The 26,060-nt window shown below is 37.0% G+C and overlaps 2 protein-coding genes across 2 annotated transcripts; one reads left to right on the top strand and one right to left on the bottom strand.

Moving 5' to 3' along the window:
• The first annotated feature begins 230 nt into the window (after positions 1-230).
• LOC110910499 (auxin-induced protein 22D) lies at positions 231-1,650 on the top strand. The gene is made up of 3 exons (XM_022155141.2): positions 231-506; positions 790-1,092; positions 1,269-1,650. The coding sequence occupies exons 1-3, from the start codon at positions 325-327 to the stop codon at positions 1,342-1,344; spliced, it is 561 nt and encodes a 186-aa protein (XP_022010833.1). The 5' UTR covers positions 231-324; the 3' UTR covers positions 1,345-1,650.
• Positions 1,651-5,800: 4,150 nt separating this feature from the next.
• LOC110910498 (alpha-mannosidase I MNS4) lies at positions 5,801-16,170 on the bottom strand. The gene is made up of 17 exons (XM_022155140.2): positions 15,971-16,170; positions 14,304-14,423; positions 14,133-14,225; positions 13,101-13,187; positions 12,911-13,001; positions 12,074-12,129; positions 11,776-11,848; positions 11,281-11,390; positions 10,648-10,698; positions 9,644-9,732; positions 9,461-9,542; positions 8,827-8,940; positions 8,685-8,764; positions 7,648-7,783; positions 7,490-7,560; positions 7,140-7,383; positions 5,801-6,161 (listed from the first exon to the last, which is right to left on the bottom strand). The coding sequence occupies exons 1-17, from the start codon at positions 16,088-16,090 to the stop codon at positions 6,009-6,011; spliced, it is 1,770 nt and encodes a 589-aa protein (XP_022010832.1). The 5' UTR covers positions 16,091-16,170; the 3' UTR covers positions 5,801-6,008.
• Between the last annotated feature and the right edge of the window lie 9,890 nt (positions 16,171-26,060).

The raw sequence follows: 26,060 nt of genomic DNA, 5'->3' as shown, positions 1-26,060 counted from the left end.
GATGACCGTCAGATCTTTGAAACTTGTTCCTTTCCACATGGGTGGCTTACCATGTCTAACTCCTGTCCCCTAAATGTAGCAGCACTTTCCTCAAAGTTGCTGCTAATGCCACCGACAGCTTAGCTTGCCTTTGTCCTTAATTCATTCGCTTTTGAATAGTTTTGATACCCCCACTCATGCATACTTTTATCTACAACTTTATTATTATTATTATTATTCACATATAATAAATACACAACAACTAATATTCATATAAATACTCTTAAACCTATCTAACATACCCAACATTTCAATATCAAAAACTCTTAAACTTGGTTGAGCAAAATGAACATGGAGGATGGTTTGAATCTTACACTCGGATTGCCCGGAAGAGACGAATCCGATAAAGAATCATGTTTCAAGAACAACAACAACAACAAAAGGTCTCAACTTGAAATGAATGATGAGTCAAATGGTAGTAGTGATCATGCCAAAGAGGTTGACATGGAAAATGCACCTGCTACAAAGTAAGTTGATGTGTTATATGTTATAATTCATATGCATGCATGTAATGTATGTAAAACCACAGGGGGGTCAAGAGGGTCTGCTGACCCCCGGACATAGAAATTTGTAAGATTTTTATATATATAATCTGAGATTTTTCTAGGAAAAACATGTTTTAGACCCTCTAGTTGTAGCTGATAGAAAAGAGAGTCTTATGATGACCCCCTGACAAAGAAGTTCTGGTTCCGCCGCCACTGTGTATGTTAATATGATATATTCTTATGAATGGTGTGTTTTGTGTTGTAGATCACAAGTTGTGGGATGGCCTCCTGTGAGGAACTATAGGAGGAACAATATTCAAGCGAAAAAGGCGAGTGAAACCGAGAGTGGGATGTATGTGAAAGTGAGCATGGATGGTGCACCTTATCTTAGGAAGATTGACTTGAAGGTTTATAAAGGCTATCCAGAGCTTCTAAAAGCTTTGGAGAACATGTTTAAACTCACAATTGGTGTTTATTCTGAGAGAGATGGCTATAAAGGATCCGAGTTTGCTCCTACTTATCAAGACAAAGATGGTGATTGGATGCTTGTTGGTGATGTCCCATGGGAGTAAGTCCTTTAACCATTTTTATGTTATCTGGATTATTATACTGTAAACGTCAGAAAAGGGTTTTTGGGGCTCCGCGTCTAAACGCAGGAGCCTCATATATCCCATGTCTCCAGACTCTGCTAATAGCTTTGCTATAAGTGAGATTTTACTGACTACGTTTGTCTGTTTTGTACAGAATGTTTATGTTATCTTGCAAAAGGATGAGAATCATGAAAGGATCGGAAGCAAAAGGGTTGGGATATAATGTATGAAGGTCACTAAAGATGCATGATGATATAAGATGGAGTGGAAGACAAGATAGATGAATCTTTCAGCTTGAGTTCTCCCGGAACAAGTTTTCATATTTTGAATATGTCATCTGTATCAATGAACTTTGACAGGATATTTAGTTCAAGAAAAAAAAATCATAGGGTTTACTGAAAACTAAGTGAATCCATAGTTTGATCATATATAGTTTTGTTTGTGTAAATTTATGGCAGGAATATCAGTGATGTTTTTGATGTTCTTTATTTTGTTTGTAATACATTTTTTTTTATTATGATTAAAAGTTTCATTTATATATAAATGCTTGATTACTTCTAATCCAATTGTATATAAAATTTATAAATCAAACCTTTTAAATAGATCGATCCGGTGATGTCTAGTCGTAAAAGCTTTTAAAACCGCGGATTTGAGTCACATAAACAAGTGACAGGAAAGCCTGCATAGCTGAGTATTATTAAACTTGAAACATAAGTTTAAAGTGAACTCAAATGGACAACCCATAATGGTGCATTTACAGGAAGGACATGAATGAATTATTAAAGGTGTATAGAAAAGGTCAAATATCCAGCAAATAAGATATCATCTTCTAGACATGTTATGTCTCATATCAATGCATATCTTCACACAGATCCGTGACATTACACTTCAAATAATTAGTAACGCACGGTAAATATGTGACAGCTTAGTCAAATCTAGACTTAAGCAGTTAAGCGTGTTTGGGTGAGAGAACTTCCGGAAGCTAGGAAGTGAAGAAAATTACCAAAATAGACATTTTTGACTTTGACTCTTTCAAAATAGACGTTTTTTGTCTTTTCCAAGACACTCAAGTCGCTGGCTAAACGCCGGCTAAGCCTTCTAGCCGCCGGCTAACTCTAGAAAAAGCCCTAGTTGGCGGCTGAGGCCTAGGTGTCGCTTTCTGATTGGTTGAAATTAATAAATCTTTTGTGTAAACCCTTGGTCAAGAAGGCCTTGTTTGGTAATTTTCCCTAGGAAATATACAATTGGGTAACAAAAAACAAAGACAATATTGGTTGGTATAACCGGTTTACAAAGTAGAAAAAACATATATAAATTCACACGCGACATGGACATGGGGCCTTCGATGATCAATGGTAATAAGGGGCGGGATGGTATGATCATGCATTAACTGTTGAGCACTGTTTGTACCGAACCGAAGCGAACCATTAATTGATTGATTGGGAACACTAATCAACTTGGTGTCTCTTGTCAAAAATAGAGAGATCCCAACTGTATAATGGTGGTTGATCATGTGGATGGAATATTATGTAAATTAATTATCAACAATATGATTCCTAATAATTATGGTAGGCATGAAATATTCTTGACCCCAAATTGTTGATCATAAACAATAAGCAGTTTACACTTTAGTAAACATTTTTCTAATGTAAAGTCATAATACAAGCTGTAAAGTATAATCCTTTTAGAGCCTTGTGCTATGAACAAAAGATCTGTTATTTGATTTTTTTAAAATTAAAAGATGGGAATTATAATATTCTATTATCAACTTGGTGTTCAAAAGGGGGTTTAAGTTTTCTATGTTGAATTTATATATTTAATCAAGGTAAAGGTTCAGTGGATTTCAAGGGGTAATTAACCCAAGGTAAATACTAAATACAACATTGGTTTCCACTTTAGGAAACATTTAGACACAAAGTAACTCGCAGAATCTCATTTAGGATATGCAAAATCAATTACAATAAAACTTCTTCTTGTGTTTCACAAGAATCCTTATAATATTATATATAAACATTTAATATATTATTTACTTATTGTTTTAGTTGTGGAAACATCAAGTTGTTAATATTTGTAAGGAGTATGTTTGATCTATACTTAACAAAAATTAAGTTAACAAGATATATATAATGATTGCTAATTGTATTACTTATGCATAGTCAAAATGACATGTTTGATCTATTCTATGTCAACTCTTACTCGCAAGTCGCAACTCTTTAATTGCTATTCTATGTCAATTCTTACTCACAAGTCGCAACATTCGAATCGCGAAGCGCGACTTCCTTCGGCACAAAAAAAAAATCTAAGCGATTTGTTGACATTTTTTTTCTGTAAGAACGTATTAGAGCACCCGGGGCGGTGCGTTAAACTATCACGGCCACCAACAATAACGCGTTATATCCCACCCCGCCTCCAAACGTCCACGCGTTATATTTCCAAGAAATCAATAACCGTTATTTTCATCACGCGTTGAAAATTTTGAATGCTGCGAGTTGATTGGATAAGGCTCTGATCTGCATGTATTTGGATAAGGCTTGCATGTATTTCCATCATGTATTTGGATAACACGTGTACATTCACTTGAATATGTATTTGATAAAATTACCATGGTGACCACCCCCCCCTACATTTCTATCACTAGTGATAGAATATTAGGTGATGACATGGCATGAGTTGATTGGATATTGGGAGTGATAGAAATCTATCACTAGTGACCATCCCCTCTCCCCTTAGTGGCGTGCAAGTGTCCACAAAAGGATGACATAACTTACATTTCAAAAAAAAAAATTGTTAAGTTTTGTATAGTTGTATTGTAAAATACGGTTGTGTTACAATGTTACATTCTATGCATGGGTTCAAAGTCCATTGAATGTGGTATAAAACCATATTTGACTTGTTTTTGAGAATCTTAAAGCATTATTTTACTAACTCTTGGATGGTGTATTTTAACTATTGCATGTTCAAGATTTCTCATGGAAATTGGTCATTTTGACCTAGTGGGGTTTTGAATAAAATGATTTTCTTACCCTGGATTATGGTTTATAAATGATTATTATCATCATTAAATTGTGTATGGTTGAAAATCCTAATGAACACCTGCTTACCCACTAAATATAGTCTTTTTTTGTTAGAAGAGCTAAATAGATCAAACGGGTATAGTTGTTGGTACAACATGCCCAATTAAATTACCCTTTTAGATAATTCTAAAAGTACTAAAATATGTGTTGAATAACATCTACAAATTCTCATATGTTCATAATATAATATAAAGATCCTCTTGTTTTACCATGAGTTGATGGAAGTTTCTAGAAACTCAAACACTATCAGGTCTACAAACACTTGGGTGTTGTTTGTTTTTTAGAGGTAAAACGTCTGCAGTCTGCGGACCACATCTGCAGATATCTGTAGCAAAAGAGGTGAATTAAACCTCTGCAGTCTGCAAGATGAAGACTGTTTGTCATTGATTAACATCTCCTTTAAGAAGTGTTGAAGAAAACATAGAGAGAAGAAGATCAAAGTACCAATAAGTTACAAGATTCTCTCAAGTCCCTGAAGTCAAGTTTATGAGGCTCTACATATCATTTCCAAAGCCTCGATGTTTCACACAATACTATCATCTTCGTTATTGTTTCGGGACCAAAGACTTTTCATCTCTAGTCATTATATTTGTCATTGACTTGTGTAATAGACATGCAAATCCATAGGTTGATTCGTGTTATCTAAGAATTTGTATATAACTAGTAAATTTCCCAGCGTGTTGCGGTGGCGTCTAAATGTAAAGTAACTTGAATTTATATCATTTAGTGAAAATGTATTATATTTGACCTGAGTTGTTTCCTAACAAAGTTTACAATAAAACGTAGACCAACTGAAAACGTATATAAAAATAAGCAAAAAAAAGTATTATATTTGACTTGACTTATATTTCGGAAGAAACTTACGTTGAAAAGGAAACAAACTTGAATTTGTACCAATACGTACATAAAAATAAGCACATAAGAATATAATGTTTTATTAAGTTAAAGAATGGTACGACACATTGCGGCTAAAGGAACTTGAATTTATATTGTCTAATGAAAGCGTATTATATTTTAATTTTTAATGTTTTATTAAGTTAAAGAATGGGACGACACGAAAACGTATTATATTTTACCTAACTGATTTCCCAAAAATAAAACTTACGTCCAAACGTAAATTAACTTGGATTTATACCGACATGTACATAAAAATACGTACGTAAAACTTGATTACAAAGTGTTTAAAAAGTTGAGGGGTTGTAAGCATCAATGCTCAAAATTGAAAGGTAAACGTAAAGAGAAAAGTCACAAAAGGAAAAAAACAAAAGAGAAAAGTCACAAAAAGATGTGATATTCACTATCCTTATCACTATCTTATCATTGACCCTACTTATAAAACATGAGTACAAATTATTTAACCTAGATTAAGCTTAATTAGGCTATAGCAGAAGTCCTATAGTCATTTAAAAATTTGATATGTAATAACCACATTCATAAACAATAAAATATATGAAAATGTAGTTTCTAACTCCATATAAAAGTTATTTCCATGTAAAAGTATTGAGTTTATCATGGTAATATATCATTTGTTGAATATATCACACCTTTTGTTATTTAAAAATGCCCATGTGATATTCATTCTTATTTTAAAAAATGTATTTTGATATAGTCATTTGTCACATCAACATTTTTTAAATAATAAAAAGCATGAAGTAATCAACAAAATAATTAAAATATCATCATAACTCAATATCAATGTACAACACATGAGGGTAGCATTTGCCTTGTGAGGTTACTAAATGTCACAAAGTCCCTGTACAATCTAAATCACACCTAGCTGCAGCTTATATCAAAATGACTGAGCCATTAGTCCTCCATGGTTAGGCTGAATCAGAAAGAACCACCATTGACTGGCTTTGACCACCAACATTCTCGACGTGGTCCGTTGTAGGCTCTTCTTGTGGCACCATGTCCGGTGAAGCCACATATGATAATCCATACATTTGCTCGTGAGTTAGTCCCGGACAAAGCCCCTGTGACACGTGTTATCATAATGTTATTTCATACAAACAATTGAAACATAGAAAGTAGAAGGGACAATTTCAATTCGTTTATGTAAAGGAAAGTCAATATGGATTTTATATCATATGCGAACAAGTCAAACACGTAAAATTATAGATTTTAGTTATAAAGAAAATTAAAAAAAAAAAAAAAAAACTTTTTCACCCGTTAACCAACTCGTCTACGAGCCTATTATTGATATAGTTTTCTATTTTAATATATCAAATATATTAATTGTTATTATATATAAAATTACAAAAGTAACTAAACAATATATATTGTGTTATATATATATATATATATAGGGTGGGGTTCTAGAGTGAACACCAGTGTATTTGCGAACTGAGTGAACAAATCCTGATCGTTGATTTACACACATGTATGGTTAGGATTTAATCATTAAATCGTAAAATACACTAGTGTATTTCATCATCAAATCCTGGCCATTGATTTACACACATGTATGGCCAGGATTAGTTCACTCAGTTCGCAAGTTACACTAGTGTTCACTCTTGAACCTAATCCTATATATATATATAGTGAAAGTTTTAAATACAAAAGGGTCTTAACGTGCGACGGTGCGCGATGTGTAATATGCAAATAACGTGCATGATTAGGGTTAACCCAACCCATGCGTAATTATGCAAATAACGTGCGTAATTATGTATTATAACGTGCGTATTTTAAAAATGAACATGCGTAATTCACTCGCGCACCGTCGCACGTTAAGGGGCTATTGTACATTAATCTTCCCCTATATATAATTATAAATGTATATAAATTAATTAATAAATAATAAACGAGCTAAGATCAAGCCAAGCTCGAGCTTGAAAAAGTACTCACAAGCCGAGCTCGAGGTTTCGAAATAGAGCCTGAAAGGCGAGCTTGGCTCGTTACTTACCAATCATAAAGTCATAGTCTATTTGGCATTGGAAGTCGTTAATACAAACCTTGATTATTCCAGACATAGAAGTTGTTGACTTGCGGAAACCGTATTGTGTAACATAGCTTGTGGAACCCACCCCTCTCTGAAACCGACTGCTACTGTTAGTATGGTGGCCATCGTTTGAGATATAAGAAGTAGGTCTAAAATTACTGTTTTTACAGTATGCCCCGAAATACGAACAATGTTCACGCGCTAGAGAGATTCTAGGAGTCATAGGCAATAGGTGGCCTTCGGTGCTAAAAATATACCTGCAGTTTTTTTTTTTTTAAATATATTTATATTTTTTTGACCCGTGAAAAAGAAACAATGTAATGTGGATAAAAATGATACGATGGTAAAATTAACGAAACTTACTTGTACGGCCCGTTTTCAACGAGGTTATCCGGGCCTGCAGCCAAATCGAAAAGAAGCCACAAATATTTGACCTAAAAGTAATCAAATACGTTACGTTAGGAGTTACGCCGTCATACAAAAGCTAAAGAGAATATATAGAGAGTTAAGGTCCAACGTACCGTTTCAGCTAAAAAGAAGCTCTCCATGTGATCTTCCTGCTTATGAAACTCGACATCTAATATGTGACAATATCCACACGTACAACGGGCCCCATACTGCAAGCTGCTAACAATGTCTCTCCCTACATCAAGATACCTGCACACGCATGAATCGCCACAATACGTTAAATAACATGGTTGTAAATATCCCGACTAGCCTCCAACTAGTCGCTGATTAATCGCTAGCTTGGTTTTAAAAAGCGAGAGGCGCACAAAAGCGACGAGGTCTAAAACCAAGGCACGAAGCGCAAAAGCGGTGGGCTTTTCGTACCCGAGGCGCAAAGTGATTATATAACTTTTTATATATATTTCATAAGTTTTTAGCATCCCGTATCCAAAATATAGCTATAAATAAGGTTTATATATGATTTTACCTATAAGTACAAGCCAAAAAAACCTATCTTACAACAGTTTGAAGCTTAAGAACAGCCTATGTACATGAGGCGCGCGCCTCAGGCCTGAAAACACCCCCAAAAATGCGCTTTTTTGGGGCTTCTTGTAAAAAGTGCGCCTCAGACTACCTGAGGCGCCCAGACTTGCGCCTTGTGCGCCTCGCGCCTAGGCGCCCCTCAGGCGCGCTTTTTAAGACCCAGATCGCTAGTCGGAGGTTCACCGAGTAATTTCTATCTAATCGGCCAATTAATAAAGTATATGGTCAACAGTGGTCAAATCCAGTCCTCATTGGCCAAAAATTGATGGCTGACTAGCGATTCCAGCCGAATTCTTGACCAAAACCAGTAAATTCCGGCAATTCATCCTATCTACTTGAAAATATGGGTCGAAGAAGGTGTTAAAACACTTACTTAAAAAATACATATAAAAATGGGTGTATATACATATAAAACTCGAAATTAAATATAAAATCTCAATCTGGTTAATCCCGATTAATCGCTAGTCGGTACCCCACCGGACGACTAGTGCCTAGCGATTCTTACAACACTGCGTAAAACAAAAGACGGGATCTTTACGAAAAGCGCGAGTGAGATCAAGATGCCAACCTGGGATCCCTGGTGGCTTTGTAGAGCCAGTAGGTGCTCTCTATCAGTTCCGGGCGCAGCGGATAGCTCTTCTGACCATGCTGCACATCCATTATAAAATAAAACGTTTCTTTATGGTAAAACTGACGAAAAAACGCATTACCTGAACGGAAAAGGAAGCAAGATTGAAGCCTTCGGGAGTGAATCCGTATCTTTTCCAAACACTAAAGAAGGCGGTATGTGTTCGAATAGCAGGATCAATATCTCCAGCTAGAACCTTCCCTTACCATGTGTTTGAATACTCAATTTTATTTTCGGGAATTTTCTTAGAAAAAAATAGAAAAATAAAAGAGTAAATTACAAAAATCGTCCTTTATGTATGTCACTTATTGCAAATTGTGTCCTTTGTCTTCAATAATTACAGAAAACGTACTCGATGTTTGCAAACCCTTGCAAGTTATGTCCTTTAGCCCTAACTCAGTTAATTTTTGTGGTTAAATCTGACCAAATGGACCCCACGTGACGGTATTTTTGTGGTTAAATCTGACCAAATGGACCTCACATGAGAGTAAAATGACCAAAATACCCTCATGTGGGTCCATTTGCTCAGATTTAACCACAAAAAATTAACTGAGTTAGGGCTAAAGGACATAACTTGCAAGGGTTTGCAAACATCGAGTACGTTTTCTGTAATTATTGAAGATAAAGGACACAGTTTGCAATAAATAACATACATAAAGGACGATTTTTGTAATTTACTCAAAATAAAATGAAAGATGAATGGTATAAATTATTACCTGAAGACCTGGCCAGAATGCCTGCAGGCTATTAAATAATGGCCAAACTAGTGCAGCGGAATTCATGTTCACTTCAACATACCTACACACCTTCAAAATTGTGTCATCCCGTAAAACTTTGAAAACAACAAATAAATTAAAATAGAAGTCAGAAACGGTTCGTGAATATCGAGAATGTCTTACCAAGGGTCGTGAAAGAGGTAGTGCATAGCTGCCCCGTAAGCTTCTTGGAATATGTATAGATATTCTTCATCTCCAAATAAAATATACGCCTATAGATGATATGACAAATAAAAGAAGATTAAAAAGTAAAGATGAAACAAAAAAAGGGTAATTGCACGGTCCCCTGACCGCGGGAGGGATCCCCCTCCCCAAGCTAGCGACCTGGCAACGCTGCCTGGCGGTGACTACCCAGCCGTTTCGAGGGGAGCGAAGAGCCTGCAAGGAGGATTCGAACCCGAGCACTTTAGGCCTCGAACCGGTTTAACTTGGGTGCCGGTGGCCATTGGGCTGACACCCAATGGTTAAGATGAAACAAGATTATGAAACAAAAGATACACTATTTTTTGCTTTGAAAATTTACATAAAAGAGCAACACGCTTACATTATTGTCGTAGTGCATTAGTAGTTACTTTTGTTTTGTCGTTAAAAGTATGATTTTTGGGTTATTTTTGTTTCATTTTGTTCACCTTAATCAAGCAATTAACTGAATAGACAAACGTGTTTTAGTGAAACAAAATAACCCAAAGAAGCATATTTTTTAACGACTAAACAGTGGCGGACCCAGAAATTATTTGTTGGGGGTGCGATCGAGTTTTTTTGCCTAAAATATACACTAAATTTTTTTTCAAGGGGTGCGACCGCCCACCCTGGCCAAAGGGTAGGTCCGCCCCTGCGACTAAACCGGAAAAAGGTAGCTACAATGACCAAAATGGAGCAAAAATGTCAATACGTTGCTATTTTATGCAATTTGCCTTTCCCTAAACAGGATTATGTCTTTGGGTTTTGTACTTTATAAGAAACATATTGTGTGGGTAAAAGAGATTTTTATTGAGATTAATGTTACACGTATATATAGACAAAAATCCAAGAACCGTAACAGGCTTAGCTAATGGGCCTGGCGGCTAACCCTACTACATATGTGTGTGCGTGCGTGTGTGTGTTTAGATATATATTCCATCACATACCTTCAAAAGATATTCATAGAAAGAGTCAATACTTGTTCCTATGCCTGCATCCTAAAAGAAAAATTAAATGTAAGTTTAGAGTGCATATGAAATAGGGGAGAAATTGAAGGAATAAACTTGGTTTAAAAAAGCGCGCTTAAGCACAAAGCTCATCTAGGCGCAAACCCCATCGCCTTGTGTGACATAAGGCGCACGATGTACCTGAGAAGCGCAGCTGAGGCCGCTTTTTAGGGTGAAAATCGACCTAAGGCGCACGCTTTTTGTACATGGGGTGTTTCTATGCTTCTGAGTGTTATACAACAGGCTTTTTATGTTGTACATTTATGTTTTTTTACATTTTAAAACATATATAAAGCTTAATTATAGCTAAATCATAGGTATTGGATGCTAAACACTTATGGGATATATAAAATAAATTATATAATCACTTTGCGCTTTGCGTACGAAAAGCTCACCGCTTTTGCGCTTCGCTTTTTAAAAATCGGTTTTAGACCTCATCGCTTTTGTGCGCTTCCCGCTTTTTTAAACCAAGGGAATAAATCATGTAAATGTATTATTGCTTATTTTAAGAAAAATAAACAAAAAGAAACATATAGAGCTCAATTAAACTAGTATCAGTTTTGGTGCGTGCACCTTTTGTGTCCATTCGCCAGTAAAAACGTCAATATGAGCACCAACTAAATTTAACTTGGAACGCCGGGCCCATATTCCTCGAACTGCGTTCTTGGTAACTTGCTCAAAAACTACACAAGAAAATCAACTTTAAAACATGGAATTTTAAATATATGTTAATGGAAGCAATAAGAGAAACTTCAAAACCGAAATTGTTGCAATTATAAAATTTATGTACTTTGGAATCACCCAAGGGCGTAGCTTTCAAGGGGCCGGGCGCCCCCGAACTTTTCGCTCAGTAGTGTTATGTATGTATGTTTCGTGTAGAATTTTTTAGGTATATACGTTTTTGACCCCCCGGTTTTATAAAAAAAAAAAAAAAAAAAAAAAAAAAAAAAAAAAAAAAAGTTTACTTATATAGAATTTTTAGGTTCGGTGACTTCCGACCCCCCGATGGAAATTTTCAAGCTTCGCCACTGGAATCACCCACAACTACTAATGGGTACATGAACTTACCGGGATCATTTGTTAAGCGACTAAGCACCCCAAACTCTAACGTCAGTGTACCGCCACCAGCCGTAGATGTTATCTAAACAAACAAAAACTGTAAGATTAGATTCTACTAACTAATTCAGATAAAAAAAAAGTAGGAGAAAAAACAGAACCGAAAAGAGAAAAAGTTTACTAATTTTTAAATATTGTAGTAAGAAATAGTCTTTAGGAAGACATAGCTTGCTTCATAGAACTGTGTTTGATGACTTTTATTAAAAAAAAATATATTCGACAAATGTTAAATATAGTGACAGAGCCCTACCTTACTTTCATTTTCATCAACTCCGTGCAATAGATTAACAGATCCATACGGAATTCCTGCAGCAGCACAGCAGATAGCTTAGAAGAATCATACCATATTTTGTGTAAGTGTTTTAAACAGCGTTGTACCTTTATTATTATTATTATTATTATTATTATTATTATTATTATTATTATTATTATTATTATTATTATTATTATTATTATTATTTATTATTATTATTATTATTATTATTATTATTTATTATTATTATTATTATTATTTAATATCTTTTACAAATCACTAAGCTGTTTGTTTACCTCTTAATGAGGCTCTTAATGGTTCAGACCTCTTACTGGTTCAGACTGTTTGTTTCACGAGCAGATGTCTGAATAGTTCAAACATGTGCCTCTGAATGATTAAGATTTATACTGAGTCTGAATGGTTAAGACCTCTAATCTGAATTGGTCAGACATTTGTCTCTGAACGGTTAAGCATTATACAGGCTCTTAATGGTTCAGACCTCTTACTGGTTCAGCACTTAATGGTTCAGACCTCTTACTGGTTCAGCACTTAATGGTTCAGACCTCTTACTGGTTCAGCACTTAATGGTTCAGACCTCTTACTAGTTCAGCACTTAACCATTCAGATGTTGCCAAACGGCCCCTAAGACTTATTCTGATGCAAAAATTGTCACAATACCCAATGGCGACTTCCATTGATAAACCACATAGCTTGCGATTTAATGAACATTATAGAACATAATTCCCACAATTTAATAGATAGACCAATAAATATACAAAAAGAGGGTTATATGTTTAGGAGATTATGAGTAAATAAAGTGATGTAGAAACATACCTGTTGGGGTGTCAAATGCAGGTAATAATCTACGAGCCAGATCCTCAGCAAGGTGAAGAAGTTCATCATCATACGAAGGAATACGCATACCCTGTCATTGTTTAATTCAAAAGTATTCTGGTATAGTTAAGAAAAGTGCGCTGCATTATAATAATGAGTAATGATTAAGCCGGACAGTGAGAGCAAATACCGTAGAATAATCGCTTGCAATGAGATGAGCCGAAAGCAAACCTCCAAGGATCCGAATTGTCGTTTCAAACAACGATACTGTCTTGTTCTGAAAATGTGTGTATTAGAAAGCTTCAGTTTTTAGTTTCGACTCTAACCAAAAGATGAGTAGACAATTACCATTTTAAGTTTTGAGTTAATTACTGTTTTCGTCCCTGTGGTTTGTCAAAAATCACTATTTCAGTCCATTAGTTTAAAAATTGCGATTTCAGTCCCTGTGGTTTCACTTTCGTAACCATTTCAGTCCCTGTGGTTTCACTTTCGTAACCATTTCAATCCATTATTCTGTTAAGTACAGGGACTGAAATGGTTACGAGGTGGACTGAAATGGTTACGAAAGTGAAACCACAGGGACTGAAATCGCAATTTTTAAACTAATGGACTGAAATAGTGATTTTTGACAAACCACAGGGACGAAAACAGTAATTAACTCTTAAGTTTTCAACCAATGTATGTATTAAGAAGAGTAAAGTACACGAATGGTCCCTGTGGTGTGTTTTACCAAAATTTTGGATTTGGTCCCTAGCTTTTCAAAAGTACACGGATGGTCCCTATGGTTTGCACTTTGTAACGCATTTAGTCCCCAGCCAACAAATCTAAAGGTTTTAGCATGGCTAAGTCAGGGACTAAATGTGTTACAAAGTGCAAACCATAGGGACCATCCATGTATTTTTGGAAAAGTTGGGGACTAAATGCGTTACAAAGTGCAAACCACAAGGACCATATGTATACTTTTAGAAAGCTGGGGACCAAATACAAAATTTTGGTAAACTACAGGGACCATCCGTGAACAAGACTATTGAGTAAGTGTTCTAAACGAAAAGAAATAACAAAAAAACATACCTAGTAAAATATCACCCAAACAAAAAGAATTTTAAAAATTAAAAATTTGAAAAATCTTACCGGATGCAATGTCATTAACATTTATGCGAATTTGAAAATTTTAAATGCCGAATATTGTTAAACAAAAGAGAGTAATTAAGTGAATACTCACAATATCAAATCTAAGATTTTTACTAATCCATTCAACGGAAGAAGTGAAGCGGTCTTTGTCACCGAGCAAAGCCAAGGTGTCTAAGGAGTCAATCTGCACTGGTGGAATTGTTTTGTTAACCACTAAAGAACGCCGAATAAAAAGTATGTAATAAAGAAGCGAAAGTGTTACCAATGTTAGGGCATAACCACCAAGTGTGTCTTCTCCTTCACACGATAACGGTTTCAACTCATCGCGTGGGAAAGCATGATCCATATATCCGTTAAATGCATGATAAAACATTCCACTAACCTGCATCGCCGCATTCCATTCTATGTAACTCCAATTAAGATAATGCTTACGGTTTTGTGGATTAAATAATCAAATATCAAAAAGTCGTTAATAGTAATTCTTCGTCGCTAAAGGTCTCAAACTTTGTATTTAGTAGAATTGGTTTTTCTATTCAAAAGGGGGTGGCGGCGCAACTTGTTGCCCGACTACCTAGCATTGCTTTGTAATTGTCCTTTTCGTGTGGAATGAGACAGTGCTTTTGATTTAAAAAAAATATATATATCATACTAGCTGCAAGTAACTATTAACGTAACATTCAGCCTCTCATACCAACCAATATTGTCCGCTTTGCCCACAAGAAGCTCACATATTTGTTTTTAGTGGGGCTGCAAACGGGCCAAGCGGCTCACAGGCGCTCGAGACCGGCTCGAGAGAAAGCGTGAAACGAGCCGAGCCTTATCAAGCCCGAGCCGAGCTTATGCCTAAAATAAAGCTCGTTTATTTATCGAGTCCGAACTCGAGCTTGTCATGTGAAGCTCGTCATGCTCGTCGAGCTTAGTGTAATATTATTTTTTAACTTTTTATTAATATTTAATAACATTTACCCCTTATCTAAAGTTTTCTATTGAACGAGCCGAGCTGAACTTATTTAAATTTGTTTACGAGCCAAACAAACCCGAGCCTGAGCTTCACTTGTCGAGCTCGCGAGCCTAAACGAGTCTCTTATTTATATTATTTTTATTTAATATATTTTATCATGAACAATAAACAAGCCGAGCTTGAGAAACTACCAACGAGCCGAGCTCAAGCCTGGTCTAACTCAGCTCGGCTCGTTTGCACCCCTAGTTTTTGGTTGCCCGGACGGAGACTTCCCAAATGTCACCACCATCCTTGGATTACCCTCACCCGAGCATGCATAAAACGTGACAGACGCATTTTAGGCAGGGCATTCTTTATGCCCCATTATCACTCTTGTGGACATAACATAAAGATATGGGATTTGCCTAACATGTCCCAATTGACTATCAAATAGTAGACTAATCTTGCTTTTTACCCTTATTACTTACTAAAATACTCAAAACTTATAAAACATTCATACATAAAACCAGCTGATTAATATTATCTGATCATATAATCATTAACTTTTTTTTTTGAACGGCCAACACAATCAATCCCGAGCACTCTCCGAGAGTACTCTGAGAGTAACCAAAGTCCACCACCAATTCCGGGGAAAACCCGGTAACCCACCCGCCCGTAGGCACGACAGTGAAATTACTGGTAAAACCCGTTTGGCTCATGGATCCAACCCAGGTTTCCCTGGGTCTCCTATCATTGCCCACCAGTGTCTCACTTTGCACCAAGAAACATTAACCTAATGTCATAACTTTTAAGAAACACACCCATTAACAAATCATCATCAATTTCACACCAAAAATCCAACAATGAAACTACAAATTAATAAATTTTGCATCTTGGATCAAGATTCAAAAAGGGTACCAATCCAATTTGAAATCAACAACTTAAAAGGGGTTAAATCGATTGGGAAATCTTGAAATGAATATTATTACCTCATCACGCAGCTGTTTTGCTTCATCAAAAGTGACACCTTCAGCGAAAACTCGACAGATCAAAGCGTCGGGAATTGTTAGTAATATTAATGTTATGAAGAATGCATTTTTTGGGTCCATCGGAAAATATGTTTAGCTGATTTTACAGGGTGCCGATTGCGCCGGCGTTTTATGCTAAATCAAGATAGATATTGTTTTCGATGAGTTGCATAATTGGTCCCTAAATTATTTATAATTGTACTTTTGTTTCTTTAACTTCATAATCATGTTTTTTAACGGTGTTTGAAACTACCCTCAATACCCGAGTAAGCCTTCCTAGGACAAATGTCAACTGTCTATACTGATTTAGACGCTTCAGGTCTGACTCACCTAAGAACACCATCAAGAAGGAAACCCACCAGTCCACCATTGTGGACCCCCCTAATTAGGGTTGAACCTAAGACCTTCTCAAGCTCTTACCATCACCCTTATATATGGCTGCAAACGAACTAAACTTTTAGCGAACAGTTCATGAACCGTTCGGCAGGAAGTTCGTTTGTTTAATAAATGAACGAACACGAACAAAAAAACTCTGTTCGTTAAGTTAAATAAACGAACATGAACAAAGGCCGCGTTCGGTCATTTATGTTCGTGAACGTTCGGTAACATGTTCGTCAGTGTTTGGGGTTTCTAGTTTTTTATATATTAATTAATAATACATATGTTTATTTATTTTATATTTTACTACCCAAATAATATATATATATATATATATATATATATAGTTCGAATATAAAAAATTACACGTATCATTGTTATTCGAATACAATTTTAAAAATTAAATTTATACGTTTAAATTTGCATGTATTTGTAAATATACATGTGTAAAAATTTTAATAAGAGTGATTTTGAGAGGAGAAATGAATTATTTGATGTTGTAATTTTTTTTTTTTGATGTTGTATTTTAATTACATTGAGGTTTTTTTTGGGTAAAGGGTTACCTCGGTGATTCTATTAAAAAACAACCGCAATTAAGTACAAGTAGTGAGGATGAGTTCCACATTAGTTCATATACAGTACATGCCTCATATATGTAAGCCAAACAAAAACAAAAATACCTACGACACCACATAACCTAGTCTACTTTACATCATGAAAATATATCCAGTAGACAAGACAAAACACAATAAAAAACAAAACCGTCATCCTCCATCATCAAGGTGAAATTGCCACAAACCGGCAGCCCCTTAACACGAATCAGATAAGGTTTATCCATTGGTGAACTTTGTGGAAGAGGTGCTTGCCCTTGCTCTTGAAGATGAAGAATGTGTACCCGAAGTCATAAATTCATTGGTTTCGTTATAGACTTCAATAACCTCCTCCTCATCCGATTCCTGCTTGTCACTTGTCTGTGTAGCCTTCTTCTCCACTCGACCCACAGTAGTTACTCCCTTACCTCCATCATCGTCCTTAAGGACATCAAACGGATTCGACGTAGAGACCTGGTTATTCATCGGACTCCTCAAGAACGATTTAGGTTTTGGTTTAGTAACTGGTCTATAGACTAACTTAGGCTTCTGATTTTTCATATGAAGCCCTTGGTTATTTGCTTTATTCTTTTTGGCACCCACAACCTGAAAGTCATCATTATTCTTTTCGGCATCCCCATTCGAATTTACCTGAGGGTTCTTAGGACACGAATTGTCTTCATGGCCGAAAACACAGCAAGATGAACACCTTAAAGGCTCCCAATCATATTCAATTTTTATCTCCACCTTTGAATGACCATTACCATCTAAAGATGGGATTGCAACAGTTACACTCTTCTTTAAATCAGCCCCTCTGTCACACCCCAACCGATGGCGGAAACATCGGGGCGTGGCACAGAGCGAAACAGATTGTCCAGAAGTTTCCATAACAACTACGATTACCAATTATTTAAAGCATCATGTCCCATACCATGACATAAATAGTAGCATGGTTATTACAGACAAAATCAAGACAAATTGTTCTGTTCTGACAACTCAGATTTCAAATAACATAAATTGTCTTTGTTTCTAGACTCTTTCCTAGCCTCGATTTCACAGCAAGCCAAGCATTTTAACATCTTAAGCACTTGCCACATACGTTAAAGTAAAAGTCAATACACATAGTGTAAAGGTGAGCATACAAGTTTAATAGATATAATAGAGTTCGAAATCGTTTACGCATAACCAGCACGTACAATATGTGAAATGAAACACGTTAGTTATCGACATGATCCTATCAATACCAATGACTGCGGGTTGACTGCGCGAGGCAGTTCGTAATACATACTCACCACTGTGAATCATGTGATTAATTGTCCTTAACAACCCCAACCCCTGAGTGAACAGGTGCTGAGTCCAAACTATAGTACTATCGTTGCTAAGGCAGGTAGACAACAATCCATGTGTAAACATAACAAACAAGCATTCATTAAGTCACGTACAACATGCGGTAACGGTTAGCGTTAAAGTATTGCGTAGTGTGTACGATGTGATTTAGAATAAGTAACGTATGTAACACCCAAAAGTGCGTAAAGAAAAAAGGGTTCGAGTATACTCACAGAGATGATGGATTTAAGGGAGCGCTATAGTGAGTTTAGACTGATCAGAACGATAGCATAAACAATAAGCGACGCGTAAAACAATGCAAAGTGTCAAAGGGTCGGACGGTAATCCGATCGGGTGGCAATCCGATCGGATGGCCGGTCGATCGGATGACAAACCGTTCGGATGGTCATCCAATCGGGTGACCATTCGATTGGGTTGTCATTTAATGTGTTTGTGTATGATGGTTTGCCTTTTGAAGTTTCGTTGCAGCATTTTGAAAACAGAGAAGTATCTCTACCCTTCAGGTCGGTCGATCGAACGGCAGGTCGGTCGATCGAACGGCAGTTCGATCAGACAGCGATCCGATTGGCGAGGCTTCTCAGTTTGAGAACAAGTTCACAGCAGGAGGGTCACTCGATCGGATGGCTATCCGATCGGGTGGCAATCCGCATGCATTGAACATGTTGAAAATTGTTTAAGTATTGAAGTTCAAACATCACATGGTCGGGTGGTAATCCGATCGGATGGCAATCCGATCGGACGGCAATCCGTTCGATGTTCAAACCTCAAAAGTTGAAGTAAAAGTTAAGTGTGGGACCAAGGTGCAAGCCGATCGGGTGACTGTCCGATCGGGTGGCAATTCGATCAGATGGCTGTCTGAACGGATGGCAATCCATCCCAGTCAACCTGATCGTCTTTACAATTGGTTGTTTTGATAGTTTTGCGGTATTCTCGAGACTGTACGATAACGTGCCAAACAACAGAAACCTCGTCAAGACTTTGTGACCCGATCGAACAGGGACCACCCTAGTCTGACCAGTTACTGTTCGAGACGGTGTTTCATGTTTAACCCGAAATCAGTAATCTCTTGGATAGAATCCAGATCTTGGACCAACACATCAACAAGAAGGAGTAGAAGATCAGAACAAGCTCCGTTTCTATCGGTTTTGAGTGCATTGAGTGTAAAAGAGTTGAAAGAAAGTTAGAAACCATCTTTCAATCCTTTTTCAGCATGAATATGTTTAGATCTATGCAAGATCCTTGTTTATTCATGTGGAAATCATTCAGATCTAAGTTGTTCTTGGTGGATTGAGGTCAAAACATGAAGTTCATAAGAACACCATGATGACATCATCCTAGAACACCTTGAATCTAGTGATTTCACGGTTAAAAGTTAAGATTCAAAAGATAGAAAGGTGTAGGAGTGCGTGTAGATCACGAAAGTACAAGATTTAGGTGGAAATCTTACAAGAATCGCGAGAAATCGGAAGAAATGTGGGCTGAAGCGAGTTGGTCGAACAAAGGAGCTGTCACATCACAAATGATGTGACAGAGAGGTATTTATAGGGTTTCCCAAAAAGGAAAGTAGGGAAAGTGGCTGGTCAATCGGGTGGTAGCCCGATCGGGTGGCGGCTCGATCGGGTGGCAACTCGATCGGATGTCAACCCGATCGGGTGGCACCTCGATCGGTTGGCCACTCGACTCGAGTGTTCGGCGCGACGAGTTTTGCTGTTTCGATTCACGTGTTGAGTTTTGCGATGCGATAGAGTTTCCCCTTTAAATTACTTTTAATCCCAACTACTATATCTAACATATAATCATCATAATTAACTTGCGTTTCGATTAATCACCACAACATAACATAAATAAGCATGCGCAAGTAACACATAAGTAGCACACACACGTAAAACATTAACCAGAACGCATAATTCGGGTTGCGAATGCGATTGCGATTGCGATAAGCGATAAAATAAGCGATTAAACATCGATTAAACCTCGATTATTAACAAGTACTCCACATAATACAACTAACGTAACAAGCAAATTAGACTATCTACGAGTCAAAGAAGTCAAAACAGGAGTTGAGCAGGAGTTGAGCAAGGAATATCAATGTCGGCCAGAATGTCAATAACATAGTGCGCCGGAATTTTAGTGAGTCACGGCCGGAATACCAGTCAAGTCTGCCGGAATGTCGATCACGTGGTGGTCCGCCGGAAAACAACAACTTTGCAACAAGAAACCAAAATTAATCTCAAGAAAATACAAAAGCCCTATCATCCTATATCAAGATCAAACCTCTTTGCTTTCACAATGTTGTGTACAGCAGGAAGATTCGCCGGCCATGATCATGCGTGTGAAGATGAAAACTTCGAAAATGGAACGAATGACAATCACACTTAGTCTTTTATGCAGCGCCTGGTTATTTAAATAAAAGATAATTAATTAAGCTTATTAACAAGTAGTTAAAGATTAGGGCCGTAAACGAACCGAACGAAGGCTTTGTTCATGTTCGTTCATTAAGTAAAATAAATGTGTTCATGAACACTTACCGAACGAGATTTTATGTTCGTGTCTGTTCATTAAGGAAATGAGTGTGTGTTCACGAACACAAATAAATTTGGCGAACGCGACGGAGGATAAAGGTGGATGGCCCACTAGAACTTGAATCTCTTATTGTGGAACGGAGGCCGATTGTATTCGTCAATGTAAATAATGAAAAAGGAAAGGGAAATGGTGCATAAACAGAGTAAACTTCTATTCTGCTCCATGTGGTTTGGTCGTTTTAATGGTTTTGCCCAAATCCTTTAAAAATAGTCATTTTACTCCCTGGTCTATGTAACCTATCTCTACTTCACTCTTCACTCCAAAATCCATCCATTTCCTCTGTTAATACCTAGTCACGTGCCCCTCACATGAGGGGCATTATGGGTATTTTGATAAATTTCTATATAAGGATTTATTTATTTACTATTAGTTGTTGAAATCCATTTTTGAATTAATATACATAATTATTAATTCAAACAAAAATCATTTTTGTTTTCTGTATCACGAAACATATGTACAAGAATTCAAATTATTCATTTTTGCTTTCCTCTTAAAGAAATCTTTGTCCAACAACAACCATCCTTCGAACACCAACCACCACCACTACCAACACCCACACTTATACCCACACCACCAACTACCTTCATCACCAACAACTAACCACCACCAGCTGCCACCAATATCAACCACCGCCTCTCTCTCTAAAATGCAACCGCCATCAACATCATCTTCATCATATGAAACCCTGGTCGTCTTCATCAGATCTGAACAAACCCTAGCCCCTTCTTCATCAGATTAGAGAAAACCCACTACTGCATAGGTCAGACGGCCAGATATTAAACCTCTTACTGCTATAGTGTTTATCAAGAGAGTGGTGGTAGTGGCAGCAGCGGCAAGTGTAGTGAGAGAGAAAGACGATGAGAGAGAGAGAGAGAGTGGTGGCAGTGCCAGAGGTAGAGAGAGGCGTTGAGAACGAGAGAGACATTGAGAACGAGAGAAAGAGAGAGAGTTGTGGTTGCAGCAGGTGGTGGTTACGGCGGCGGATGGTGGTGGCGGCGGATTGTGGTGGCGACGGCTGATATGCAACTCCGATGAGGGTTCTGGTGGGGTGGTGACCGGTGGTGGTGAGGTGAGGTGATGGTTGGTGATGGAGAATGGTGAAGATGAATCTGATGTAGAGAAAGAAGAGAGAGGAGAGTGTGTAGAGAGAGAAGATGAATATGAAGTGTGTATATAACATATATATACATATGTAACAACTCTCATTAAATTTTAAATAATTAGGATAATAATTAGCTATTAAGAAAACCCTAATTGAGACACCCAAGTAATTCTGCACTAACCCTAGAATTTCCAGAACAATCAGAATCAGGATCAGGGGCCCTAAAACTCAGGGGGGGCAAAACCCTAATAACGATTATCTTCATAACTTATTATAAAATTCGAAATTTATAAAACTATCGACACAGCAAGCCTACATGCACGAAGGGCTACCCTATGAAAATAGGGTGGTCACTCGCGTAGCGCGACGGCAAAGGGGGTACCCCTCGCGCTACGCGACGGTGTCAAAAATTCAGTATAAATAGCAGGGGTTGGGACTTGAATTTTGGCACTTGAACGACGAAAATCGGAGTTACATAGGTCGAGTTATAAGCAAAACAGTCCAACACACACACACACACTATCGAGGTGCTGCTGCAAAACAGGGTAACTAGTCGATCGCTATTACGATTCAGTTTCCGGGATCAATATACCCAAAGAGTGTCTAAGTGCCGCCCGCATTGGGCTATGCTTTATCGTTGTCGATAATTCGATAATGAGCCGAAGCATTGTACTTTGTCGTTGTCGATAATTCGATATACGAGTTGAAGTACTATACTTTATCGTTTGTCATTTTGATAAATGAGCCGAAGTATTGCACTTGGACATTCATTGTCACAATTGATCTCGGAGAATTATCATAATCGTTGTATTGATCACTAATCCTGTTTTGTGTGCTTTATTATGAAATTAGGTTAACAGGGATTAAATCTAAATTCTATCAACATTAAATCTGCAATGTGAGTTATTCTCTTTTTATAAATTCTTTTATCACAGTTTGTGACTATTTACAATACTCCAAGTTATTTCCGAATTATAACTTACAGTGATTAAGTTTATGTGAATCACCAAATTACAGCCGGTATGTGGGGTATTGTGCACATTACTTGATAATCTTCACCATTGGGGCAGCCATTGGGTGATATGACCATAATCACAGATACCATTGGACGTATGGGCCAATGGATCGAGTGGTAAAGTACTGTGGGTAGTTGGCTGATATCAGGATACATTGTAAAAGATCTTATCACTGTAAATTATAACAAATGTGTCATTTTCAGAAACTAGAATAATTCACTCAGTATTTCCCCGCTGACAAAATCTTTTTCAAACCTATTTCAGGTGATCTGCTGTAATTCAGGAAAAATGCAGGGGAAGCATTCAAGCTTAAGATAGTGGCTCCATATAAAATAAAGAAACGTGTTTTATTACTAAAAACTTGTTATTTACCCAGGGTTTTAACCCGAATTGTGAAATAAAAATAATCGGGAAAAGTTTTAACTTAGCCGATCCTGTGAAACAAATTTTCCGCTGCTAAACTCACAATAAACAGAGTACCACAGACTTTCTGTCCCGCGGGTCCTGAAACGGGTAAAACCGGGTCAGGGGCCGTGACAGAAATAAGGTGGTATCAGAGCCACTAAGTTAAGCTAATTAAGTATTTAAATGATACTTAATTTTTCCTGATTACTATTATGTGATTATGTGTTTATGTGCTTTTAATTGATTATTTGTTAATTACAGTATGGGTAAACAAAAGTTGCAAGATATCTATCTTAAACCAGATAGATCAATTTATGAGAAAGGAAGTTCTTCTAAACCTAAAATTTCAAAGCTCCCTACAATTCCTGAGGAAGGAATATTTGTGCAAAAAGCGAATTACGAAAATCCGCTTTCTCCTAGAAAAAGGAGTATGATTATTAAGAAAAATAAGGAGCAAATCAAGGAAAGGAAAATTAAAAAGGAAAACCTGAAGTTACTTAAGAAATCCCCTTGGGAGGATAAACTTGATGAAAAATGGGCTAATTTATATATGTTAGCTACTGTAGCAGAAAATGCTAATCCTTAAAAAGCATTTTGAATGCAGTACTAGTAATTCTCAGTGAGTAGATAAATAAAACTGAGTATTTTCTGTATTTTGTACAAATAAGTATGCAATAAAACTTCTGTGTTTATTTGGTAAACTTTGTTCCAAAGTTTTAACTTGATATTTTGTGCATTTTGCATATATGCTACACAGCATGAACGAGATCTCTGAAGCTTTTCAGAACCTCAATCTGTACCCAGTAAATATTGAAGTTTCTCATGAATTTACGGGATACGTTGCTGATGTGGATGAACCTGTAGAACTCCCTACTCCACCAGTACCCAAACCAAAAAGAAGGCCAAAGAAAAATTATGTATGGGGAAGCCGGATACGTAAGAGAAGGACAGTTACAAAAACCCCTAAAACTAGTAAATCCTTAGACAAAGGAAAAGCAATTATAATTCAGGAAAACCCTAATTCACAAGAACAGGAAACTGAAGTTAATGAGGTTAGGCAAATGGAAGAGCAGTTTGAACAGTACTCTCAGGAAATAGCAATAGAAATAGGAAAAGATTCTAACCCAACTCAGGTAGAAGTCGGAGAGAGTTCTAATCAAACCAGGAGAGTTACTTTTCAGGATCAAATAGATACCTTACTAGAAAAATGTGAAACTATGCAACCTATCAACTCAGGTATCTTTACCTATCCTGTTGAAAACCCAATACCGATGAACCTTACACCAACAATCACTGAACCAATAGTCCATGACCAACCTATAGAACCTGAGGAATGGTGGACTAACGATTGGCAATTTCAAAACATTGTCAATAGTCCTTACTCGTTTCTTCCACAATTCGACCCAGAACCCCTACCTAATCCACCGATGAGCAATGAAAACCTGGCTGAACTTCGCCACTTTGGTGAAGAATTAATGGATGCAGGGAATAGAATTAGGGAAATAGGGGGACAAATTGCCTGGAAATACGACGAGAGGGAATTCCGTTTCTGAGATGACGAATAGGAGAGTGGTGGAATTATTCCTGTATAATAGTAAAAGTAAATAGTGAAACCAGTTGTAACATAACAAATAAAACATTGTAAAATATCGGTGTGTATTGATGCATACTATACTGATATGAAATACAATCGAGAAATCGATAATTTTGGCTTTATGTGTTATAAGTTGTTAAATGATTTATTGTTAATTGCTAATTGTTCATAATAACTTATCATCAGATGGCAAATAACGATAACGAACCAGTAAATGAAGTTAATCACTCGGAGCAACAACCAGAAGATCAATATATGACTAAACAAGATATAGAAAATATGGTTGCCCAAGGAATAGCCAACGCAATTCCAATGTTCGTTGCTGCTATGAAAAATCCAAGTAATCCGCAACCTATTGTACCTAGCAAACATACTACTGAAGATAATTTCAGTAATAGCATCAACAGGGGCAATGACCATATAAATCATAACAATGAATCTCAGCACACCCAGCGCCCTAAGAAGCGAAAGTCTGCAACGCCCGGTTGCACTTTCAAAGAATTTCTTGCTTGTAAACCCGCTGAATTTGCAGGCAACGAAGGAGCAACTGCAACACTGCGATGGTTAGAGAAAACCGAAGCAGTAATTGCAATAAGTAAATGTGCTGACGAAGATCAAGTCATGTATGCCTCAAATTTGTTTAAAGAAGGAGCACTAGAGTGGTGGAACACAGTGCTACAGGCAAAAGGCAGACGGGTAGCATATGCTATGACTTGGGACGAATTTAAAAGTCTTGTCGAAAGAAAATTTTGTCCTGAATATGAGAAAGAACAAATGGCAAATAAGTTCCTCAATCATCGAATGACCGGAGTGGATTGTCGTGGTTATACTTCGACATTCTTCGAATACGCGAGAGTGGTACCTAATCTGGCTTCGCCAGAACCGGTACTCATTTCTCGATATATTTGGGGATTAATTAGCGAAATTCGCAATATCGTTAAAGCTGCGAGACCTCGCACTATTGACGATGCAGTCGAATTAGCTAACACCTTAACTGACGAACTGATACGTACAAGAGATGAAGATAGGAAGAAAG

The sequence above is a fragment of the Helianthus annuus genome, chromosome 15, assembly GCF_002127325.2.
Source record: "Helianthus annuus cultivar XRQ/B chromosome 15, HanXRQr2.0-SUNRISE, whole genome shotgun sequence".
NCBI classification, from domain to species: Eukaryota; Viridiplantae; Streptophyta; class Magnoliopsida; order Asterales; family Asteraceae; genus Helianthus; species Helianthus annuus.
This window is presented reverse-complemented; position numbering and strand designations above follow the sequence as displayed.